This window comes from Triticum urartu, chromosome 7 (assembly GCF_003073215.2).
Source record: "Triticum urartu cultivar G1812 chromosome 7, Tu2.1, whole genome shotgun sequence".
In the NCBI taxonomy this organism is placed as follows: Eukaryota; Viridiplantae; Streptophyta; class Magnoliopsida; order Poales; family Poaceae; genus Triticum; species Triticum urartu.
Genome location: NC_053028.1, coordinates 182,216,299 through 182,226,324, shown reverse-complemented (window position 1 = coordinate 182,226,324; position 10,026 = coordinate 182,216,299). Strand labels below are relative to the sequence as shown.

The window sequence follows — 10,026 nt, the reverse complement described above, 5'->3', positions numbered from 1 at the left end:
AAGATATAGCATGAACAATTATAGATATGTTTAGGACGTATCAGTCACTCAGGCTTCCCCCTCAAAAATTAATTAATGTAAAACTATGTTTGTGAAAGATTGAAAAATCTCAAACGTGGAGAAGATACATTCTTAGCATAACCACACACAGCTGAATTAATTGCACGAAAAGAACTAAGACACACAGCTAGAAGCCTAGAAGCATCTCTCACGTCTGTTCAGTAGATGATGGCCCATGGTTTGAAGGTTCAGTTTAAATGAGCAATCATATATTTTCGTCAGGCATGGCATCTGTTGTTCTCCCATATTCTTCAGCAATAGCGCCATCATATCGAACGGCATCAAAATGTGAATGACAATGTAGATGAATACATCGATTAGAGTGTGAAAATATATCAGATGTCTTCAAGTCCTGCAACTGCCTGCAGCATACGCCCCGAGCAGACCAAGCATGCCCATCATCATTGCTGTTTTCATGGCAAGGGCATATCTCTTGTACTTCCTCATTGTGGTGTTCAGCAGCAGGATAACTACGACCGTCGATGCCATGAACACTGTGGCATTGCAGTAGAAGAATACCTTATACTGCATCGGATGTGTATCATAGATGGCTAGATCACATGTGAAATGGCCATCGCGGTCACCAGGCCAGAGGACACCTGGAGGAAGGATCCCAGCTTGGTAAGAAAAAGACACTGCGGAAGCTCCAATCAGCATCAAATCTTCACGCCATTTTTGGCTAGTTTTCTTGTTCCCTTTGATGCTTCCATCACAATTCTTGGGTAAATTCAGACGCTTGAAAGCAGTGATGTGAAACATCCAGTCAAAGAAGTCAATTGCCACATCTTTTGCAAATTTCAGTAGTAGAACCTGAATCATGATACAGGCAAAAACAACAGCCGAGATCAGGATGACATAAACCGATGCCGACACTGTTCTGCAGCTTCCAGCGACAAAAGCACCCATAAGACTGATCAGATCTAGTAGCACACATGCACGCAGTGTGTATCCCTGCAGTCCCCTGTGACACAGCCTTCTGCTAACAAGCAACACAACTAAAACCAATGATGCGATGAAAGCAGTGGAATTGAAGTAGATGAAAGCCTTGTAACGGCGTGGAAACGCATCGCTGAACAATGGGTGACCTGCCTGGTGGCCATCTCTGTTGTTAGTCCAGAAGCCACCTGGTGGGCTTATGCCGGCTTGATATGTGCTGGATGTTGCCAGAACTGCAAGCAGCATTAGAAACTTGTGCCGCTTCTGCAAATGTTTTGCTTCAGCGTTATCATCTTGCTGCTGAGCTGATCCATCAGGAACTCTTGCGTCCACAAATAGTACAATATGAACAAGGATGACTAAGATTATCACATACATTTGTGTGGATAAAGTCTGGCTGCTCCCAGCAGCATATGCCCCCATTATACTGAAGAGGTCAAAAACCATGGCTATCTGCAGCACATATCATTTCATGGCGCCTATGGTGATCAGCTGGCTCTGGAGTAGCATGATGATAACCAATGATGACAAAAATGCAGTGGTGTTGCAGTAGTAGAATGCTTTGTACCGAATGGGATTGATGGCCTCGAGGATTGGATCTCGACTGCGTGGCCAAAACCCACCGGGGGGATGCAACCCAGCTTGGTATGTAATAGTTGCAGCAAGGATGGCAAACCATAAAAGGTATGTCTGCAACTTCCCCAAGTCATCTTTCACATTATTAACAGTGCTTGATGCGCCATTTCTGCATGAATGTTGTCCATCATACTGTAATCGTGGCACCCGCCCATTGGATCTGCTACAACTATCCATAAAGGAGTTTAGCTTCAAGACCAGCTTTTTCTGCTCTCCTTCCATCCACTTGATGCACTTCCTGATAAATTCTGGCTTAGGCATTATACAAGCAACCCATTGAATGATGAGGTAGAGCAGGACTGCACCGAAAAGTGAGAACACATAGATAGATGTATGGATTTTCCTGCGACTCCCTACGGCATAAGTAGCCATAAGACTGATCAGAATCCACAACCGAAGTACATTTGACATGGCAATGTAATTCACTCCTGTTTTACTGAGAAGCATGATGATGATGACAAAGGATCCAGAAAACGCAGTTTTATCAAAGAACATAAACGCGTTGAAGCCGAGAGGGTATTGGTCTCGAAGCACCAGGTCACCAGCAATGTGGCTATCCTTGTTATCATCCCAGTAAGATCTGCCACCTGGTGGACTGAGCCCTGCAGTATATGTCTTTATTGCTGCCAATGTAGCGGCAACCAGCAAGAAACCGCGATTCTGCTCCAGTGCCTCCTTTTCATCTTGGATAGGAGCATCTAGCTCATGTTTTATGTTCCGCCTTCTGTTGAAAATGTGTGCTGCAGAGTCCTCCCAGAACCTCTGGATGTCCCTGAATACTTCTCCAAGCCATTCAGGAGCTAGATGCCGGAAGAATACTACATGAAGTCCGACATATGTGAAGATGCCAACAAGTAATACCCAGATATAAATGGATGTTCTGACCTCCCTGCGGTTCCCGGCAGCATAGGCCCCCACAAGTCCGAGCAGGTCAAGCAGCAGCGCAAACTGCAGCGAACGGAGCCAAATTGCATTCCGTCTCAGCTCCCTGACCAGGAGCAGGATCAGAACAATGAGTGATGTAATGAATGCTGTTGTGTTGCAGTAGAAGAACATCCTGTACCGCTTGGTGCGGCTAAGAAACATGACAACGTCACTGGCAAGGTAGCCTTGCTGGTTATCTGGCCAGAGACAACCCGGTTGTGCCAGCCCCGCCTGGTAGGTGATAGTGGCTGATAAAGTTGCCAGCAGGATTAAGTACTTTCTCAGGTTCCATAGAAGCTCTGCTTCATCAGCACTACTCGGTGTTTGGTCATCACACTGGAGTTTTTGTTGCTGACTTGTGGTATTGTGAGGTTCATGACCATTACCAGGCTGTGGCTCGGACTCCATGACCATTAGCTCATAGAACCAATGCAAATCTCAGCTAAGAATCTGAATCCTGAAGATTGCCGCGTTCATTTTTCGTTCTTCGGACTCTTAATATGCTGAGGTTCTGTTCCTTGTTATTATCTCCAGAAGTTAAGAGGGTGTGAAGAAAACAAACGGTGACATCAAATCCAATGAAAAATTTACCGCCAGAAACTGTCAAAAGGATAGTAGAAAATAGCTTTGGATTTAGCCACTAAGAAATGATTGTGCTTTTCATCGAAAAAATAAAACAAAGCAAAGAAACTAACAGTGTTTCCATTCGGTTATTCCTAGTCGATTCCCAGTTTTGTGTAACTTTTTCTTTTGCAATCAAAGCTTTGTGTAACTGTTTCAGGTAAAGTATCTCTTTGCAGTAGACCAGCATAAACAGTAAATCAGGTCTAAATCCTGCGGTGAGGTATTTCTATGCTATTATGTAATAATCTGTGGAATTCGCAATTTGTCTAGCAGTATGTTTTTTCTCAATCCTGCACAAACTAGACCGTTTCCCCTTGTTCTTGTCTTTTTAGTTGACCTGGTTGGTCTTGGCCTTATTGTTGATAGCAGTGTCTAATCTTAGTGTGTCAGAAATCTGCTTGCAGATCACACATGGCAAAATATTTTAGTCTCATTTTGTAACTACAAGATTAATAGTATGGGTGTACTTTTATCAGATATTCAGTTATACTATGAGGTATACAAAACTAATCCCTAAAACGGAACCAAATGTATTAACTTAACTATACCACTCCTCTACTTGCTTTAGGGCCATCCGATGCATAGATCGCGTGATTCGAATATATAGTTAGCTATTTTCAACCAAAAATTCGAATCACTTGTCATTTATCAATTTTCGGACCCGCTCCTCCGGCCCTGCAGGCTCGCACGCTCGGCCTCCTGGGCGCGCCGGCCCTGCCGTGATTGTCGCGGCATCCTCAAGCCGGCTCCCGGGGCAGTACGCCCAGGTCACCTAGCCACCGGCCCCTGCTGCTGAGGTCCCTGTCCAGGAGGCCCTGCGCCCACGCAGCCTCGCCCGAGTCATCCCGTACCTCTGCTTCCCCTGGCTACCTGCCTCGCTAGTTTCCTGCCTGAGGTGGCCCCTGCTTCCCCGACGGTTGTGTCTGTGGTGGCGGCCGTGGAGGTGACCACTCTGGTGGCCTTCCATCCCCACTCACCATGGACTGCGGCCTACTCCAGGCAGATCAGGTCTGCCTCGACACCGGTGACCGCCTCTCGTCGCAGCGCTCGACTTACATGGCGAGACCGGTGGACAGTTCGGCACCGTCCATCCCCGAGCGGGCGGAGATCCAAGAGGCCGTCCAGAACCTCGAGACAGGTACCCCAGACATCACTGCAAGTTCATCAAATTGCTCATTTTCTGCTCTCGAGTCAGCTCCGCTAGGCCATCTGGCTAAGGTCGCGGCGGACTTGGCGATCATCTTCAAGGGAGAAGCCCCCCCCCCCCTAGTCCATATTGAGGCAATCCGTGCACGCGAGATTCTAGATGAGAAATTAGCTGAGACTCGGGCTCGCCTTCTTAGCGCCTCCAACACAGAGACATCCAACCCCCTGATAAACCTCGTAGTCGGGTTGACCTCGACGGAGGTGTTGGAGATCCGTGGCCGAACCCGCTCCCGCACTACTGCCTTGCGCGCGCAAAGTGCCTCCCTCATCCTGGGGTCAAGCAGTCCCCCGATGGCTCCTTGATGCAGACTTTCTTCTGGAACATTCGCGGTTTTGGCCAAGATGGCCGACGCCGCCATCTCATCGAGTACATACGTGACGAGAGGATCGACATCGTGGCCATCCAAAAAACCATGTGTTTGGATTTTGTTCTTCTGAAACTAGAATGGTTAAGCACCGACCTATTTTCCTGACACTAGCTCCCTTCTAGTTGGACCACTGGCCATTCGGGTGGCATCCTTTTAGGCGTAAAGGATGTCATCTTCGAGGTGGGCAGCATGGAGATCTTCAAGAGGGTCCCCAACTTCAAATTGGAAATTGTCATAATCTACGGCCCCGCCGACCACCGTGTTCCGAGACCTTCCTCGACGAGCTTACGAGGAAAGTTTCGGCTTCCGGGTCAACTTCAACTTGATTCGCTCGGTTGAGGATAAGAGCAATCATTTAGTCAACTACCCACGGATGCAGTTGTTCAACGACTACATTGCTGATCTCGGTCTCCGAGAATTAGATAGGGTTGGTGCCAGGTTCACCTGGACCAACCGCCAAGCTGACCCGACGCGGTCCGTCATCGATCGCGTTTTCTTGTCTCCGGAGTGGGAGCTTTGGTGCCTCCTAGCCTCCCTACGGGCCATCACCTGAATCGGTTTTGACCACGTTCCGCTTCTCCTATCTTTGGAGAGTGAGTGGCCACCTCCACCACCCCTCCCGGTTCTGCTTCGAGACCTTCTGGCTTAACCAACAAGGGTTCGTCGAGGCCGTCCGCGATTGGTGGATTGCGGCCCATGTAACCCCTCACCGGCCCCTTTCTGCTGTGAAGGGTTGGGGGTGACAACCTCAGCCGGAATTTGAGGGAAATGTAAGAAAGCTCTTCTCGCATCCATCCAGACATTAGACCTCCGGGCAAACTCCTCGGGCTTGTCCTCCGACAAATGGTTGTTCCGGTATGACCTTGAGGACCAGCTTACGGTCATTTACACTGATGAGGAGGCATGCTGGAGCCAACGAGGTACCTAGAGATGTGTCCTCAAGGGCGATGCTAATACGGCATACCTCCAAGCCATTGCCAATGGCCGGAGAAGTCGTAACATCATCCCTCTCCTATGGGACAGTGATAACCTCCTCCAACGTCCGGCGGAGATTCGCACTCACGTCGATGGCTTTTATAAAGCCCTCTTCTCCTCCCCTAGGGGGGGGGTCTGGCCCCAGACGTTTTGGCCGAGCATCAGCGTGTCTCGGCAACCGAGAATGATGCCCTCACAACACCTTTTTCCGACGCGGAGGTTCTGATGGCCATTAAGGGCATGAATCCGGCATCCGCCCCGGGACCCGATGGCCTACCTGTAAAGTTCTTCCAAACATTCTGGAACATCATCAAGCATGAAGTGATGGCGCTCTTCGAGGAGTTCTACGTGGGCTCCATAGACCTGTCCCGACTTAACTACGGGATCATCACTCTCATCCCCAAGGCGCCAGGGGTCTCGGGCATCCGCCAGTTTCGCCCGATCACGGTGATCATTGTGATCTTCCGCATTCTGGCGAAGGGGTACGCCAATAGGGTAACCTCACTTGCTGAGCACATCACCCATCCAAATCAGTCAGCCTTCATCCAAGGCCGATATATCCTAGATGGGGTCTTGGTCTTCCATGAAGTCCTTCATGAGGTCCACGCCAGACATTAGAAAGCAATCTTCTTGAAGATTGATTTTCATATAAAGCCTATGCCACGGTGCACTGGCCCTTCCTTCGGGAAGTTTTACTTCGTAAGGGCTTCGATGATCGTTGGGTCACCCGTGTCATGCAGATGGTCTCCTGCGGGCGGACCACGATCAACATTAACGAGATCGGCCCCTTCTTCCCCACCCTATGTGGGGTTAGACAAGACGACCCCTTCTTCCCCTTTCTGTTCAATATGGTGGTCGATGCTCTTGCTACCATTCTAGACAAGGCCAAAACCGTGGGTCACATCCGCGGTGTGGTTCCGCACCTTGTGGGAGGGGTGGGGTCTCCCTCCTGCAATACACCAATGACACCATTATCATGGTGGAAGGCTCCGCGGCCGACATCACAAATTTGAAATTCCTCCTCCTTTGCTTTCAAAAGATGTCGGGTCTCATGATCAACTTCGACAAGAGCAAGGTGATGGTTATGGGCTACTCACCTGCCGAGCGTCAGAGCATTGTCGACCAACTTAATTGTTAGTTGGGTTCCTTCCCTACGTCCTACCTGGGGATACCCATTAGTGACTCTCGACTCTCCATGGTGGACCCCATTAGTGACTCTCGACTCTCCATGGTGGACCTACGACCGGCTATGACTAAGCTCCAACACCATGTCGAACCTTGGCGGGGCATATGCTGTCCAAGGCAACTCGGACAGTGCTCATCAACTCCTCACTTTCTAGCCTGCTCTTGTACATCATGAGCTTCTATGGCCTCCATGAGACCCTCCATCATGAGATCGCCAAGTATGAAGCGAGATTCTTCTGGGCTGGGGAGGGCGATAAGCAAAAATACCATATGGTTTGCTGGCCCGATATTTGAAGGAAATATGCCCTAGAGGCAATAATAAAGTTGTTATTTATATTTCCTTATATCATGATAAATGTTTATTATTCATGCTAGAATTGTATTAATTGGAAACTTAGTACATGTGTGAATACATAGACAAAACAGAGTGTCCCTAGTATGCCTCTACTTGACTAGCTCGTTAATCAAAGATGGTTATGTTTCCTAACCATAGACATGTGTTGTCATTTGATGAACGGGATCACATCATTAGAGAACGATGTGATGGACAAGACCCATCCGTTAGCTTAGCATAATGATCGTTTAGTTTTATTGCTATTGCTTTCATCATGACTTATACATGTTCCTCTGACTATGAGATTATGCAACTCCCGAATACCAGAGGAACACCTTGTGTGCTATCAAACGTCACAACGTAACTGGGTGATTATAAAGATGCTCTACAGATGTCCTACGTTGAGCGGATACTTCAGAAAGCGCGCGTATCTAGCCGGATACTGCCCCGATACTCGGATACTGCCTCGATACGGCCCGATACGTATCCCGTAAGTATCCCTTGATTTTTTGATTTTAAAAAAAGAAAATAATGTTTGATACTTCTAGGATACTTCTGTGATACTTTTTGGATACCCGAAACCCCTCGTTTGACGTGAAATCCCCTCAATAGTAAAGGCACACCTTTTGAAGATACCTAACATGGGTGTGAGTTCATGCCAAAACATGACTGTCAATGTTCTTGTTCAATTGAAAGGTGAGCAAGAGAAAGTCAATGCACTGATTGGAACAACAAACCCAGGAAAATCCCACTACCAATTAATGAAAGTGGACCAAGTGCAAGAAAACAAAGGGAATAATCCTATTGAGGCAAGTTTTGACCTAGAAGCTCTATTTTGTTTTCAATCTTTTTCATAATTAATATATGTAATACCTATATATAAATGTATCCCCGTATCCATGTTTTCAGAAAATTGGCGTATAGGGCGTATCCCCGTATCGCGTATCCGATACATATCCAAGTATCCGTGCAACGTAGCAGATGTCTCCGAAGGTGTTTGTTGGGTTGGCATAGATCGAGATTAGGATTTGTCACTCCGTGTATCGGGGAGGTATCTCTGGGCCCTCTCGGTAATGCACATCACTATAATCCTTGCAAGCAATGTGATTAATGAGTTAGTCACGGGATGATGCATTATGGAACGAGTAAAGTGACTTGCCGGTAACGAGATTGAACTAGGTATGATGATACCAACGATCGAATCTCGGGCAAGTAACATACCGATGACAAAGGGAACAACGTATGTTGTTATGCGGTTTGACCGATAAAGATCTGCATAGAATATGTAGGAGCCAATATGAGCATCCAGGTTTCGCTATTGGTTATTGACCGGAGATGTGTCTCGGTCATGTCTACATAGTTCTCGAACCCGTAGGGTCCGCATGCTTAACGTTCGATGACGATTTGTATTATGAGTTATGTGATTTGATGACCGAAGTTTGTTCGGAGTCCCGGATGAGATCACGAACATAACTAGGAGTCTCGAAATGGTCGAGACGTAAAAGATTCATATATTGAAAGGTTGCATTCGGACATTGGAATGGTTCCGAGTGATCCGGGCATTTTTCCGGAGTACCGGGAGGTTACCGGAACCTCTCGGGAAAAGATATGGGCCTGAGGCCGAATTGGACTTGGGAAGGGGGCGCCACCCCCCTTTCCTTCTCCTACTTCCTCTCCTTCCCCTTTTTCCCCCTTCGGTAGAAGGAAAAAATGGTGGGGCCGAATCCTACTAGGACTGAAGTCCTAGTAGGACTCCCGTCTCCCTGGCGCGCCCCTTGTTGGCCGGCCTCCTCCTCCCCTCCTTTATATACGGGGGCAAGGGGGCACCCCAAAGGCACAACAGACAATCTATTAGCCGTGTGCGGTGCCCCCTCCATAGTTACACACCTCGGTCATATCGTCGTAGTGCTTAGGCGAAGCCCTGCGCCGGTAACTTCATCATCACCGTCGCCACACCTACGTGCTGACGGAACTCTCCCTCGGCCTCAACTGGATCAAGAGTTCGAGTGACGTCATTGAGCTGAACGTGTGCTGAACGCGGAGGTGCCGTACGTTCGGTGCTTGGATCGGTTGGATCGTGAAGACATTCGACTACATCAACCGCGTTACTAAACACTTCCGCTTTCGGTCTACGAGGGTACGTAGACACACTCTCCCCGTTCGTTGCTATGCTTCTCCTAGATAGATCTTGCGTGATCGTAGGTAAATTTTTGAAATACTACGTTCCCCAACAATATTTGGAAACCCAACGACCAAGGCGGGCTCGGGATCATGTCGTCCAAACGCATGAACATCGCCCTGCTGACTTGTTGGTTGTGGCGAATTGCAAATGGGGAGGGCGGCCTTTGGCTAGACATCATCAGGAGAAAATATCCCTAAGGACAACTGCTTGCCTTCTGTCAGTGGTCTGGCGGCTCACAGTTCTTGCAGTCCATCATACAGCTGCTTTCGGTTCTCCGCATCGGGACCTCCATCTCGGTGGTGTCCGATGCATCAACCTTGTTCTGGTTCGACAAGTGGGGTGGGGATCGCCCCTTCACCACATGATTCCTGGACTTGTTCTCCATCGCGGTGGAACCTAGGATCTCCATCGAGGTGGCCCTTATTGACTTAGGGCGCCTCGCGTTCCGGCGGCCAGTTGGGCCTCTGGAACATGCCGCCTGGCATGAGATCCTTGAGTGCATCACCCTCTAGTCGCCTGACGTGGATCAGTCGAGCGATCTCATCTCCTGGCATCTGGAGTCTTCGGGCCGATTCTCTGCCAAATCGCTATACCAG

General features: G+C 48.5%; 2 protein-coding genes across 2 annotated transcripts; both read right to left on the bottom strand.

The window, feature by feature from the left end:
* Positions 1-405: 405 nt before the first annotated feature.
* On the bottom strand, positions 406-1,443 carry LOC125525823. The gene has a single exon (XM_048690824.1). It carries the CDS (start codon positions 1,441-1,443, stop codon positions 406-408), a length of 1,038 nt encoding a protein of 345 aa, XP_048546781.1.
* An 18-nt stretch (positions 1,444-1,461) lies between these two features.
* LOC125525824 lies at positions 1,462-2,970 on the bottom strand. Its single transcript, XM_048690825.1, has one exon. It carries the CDS (start codon positions 2,968-2,970, stop codon positions 1,462-1,464), a length of 1,509 nt encoding a protein of 502 aa, XP_048546782.1.
* Positions 2,971-10,026: the final 7,056 nt, after the last annotated feature.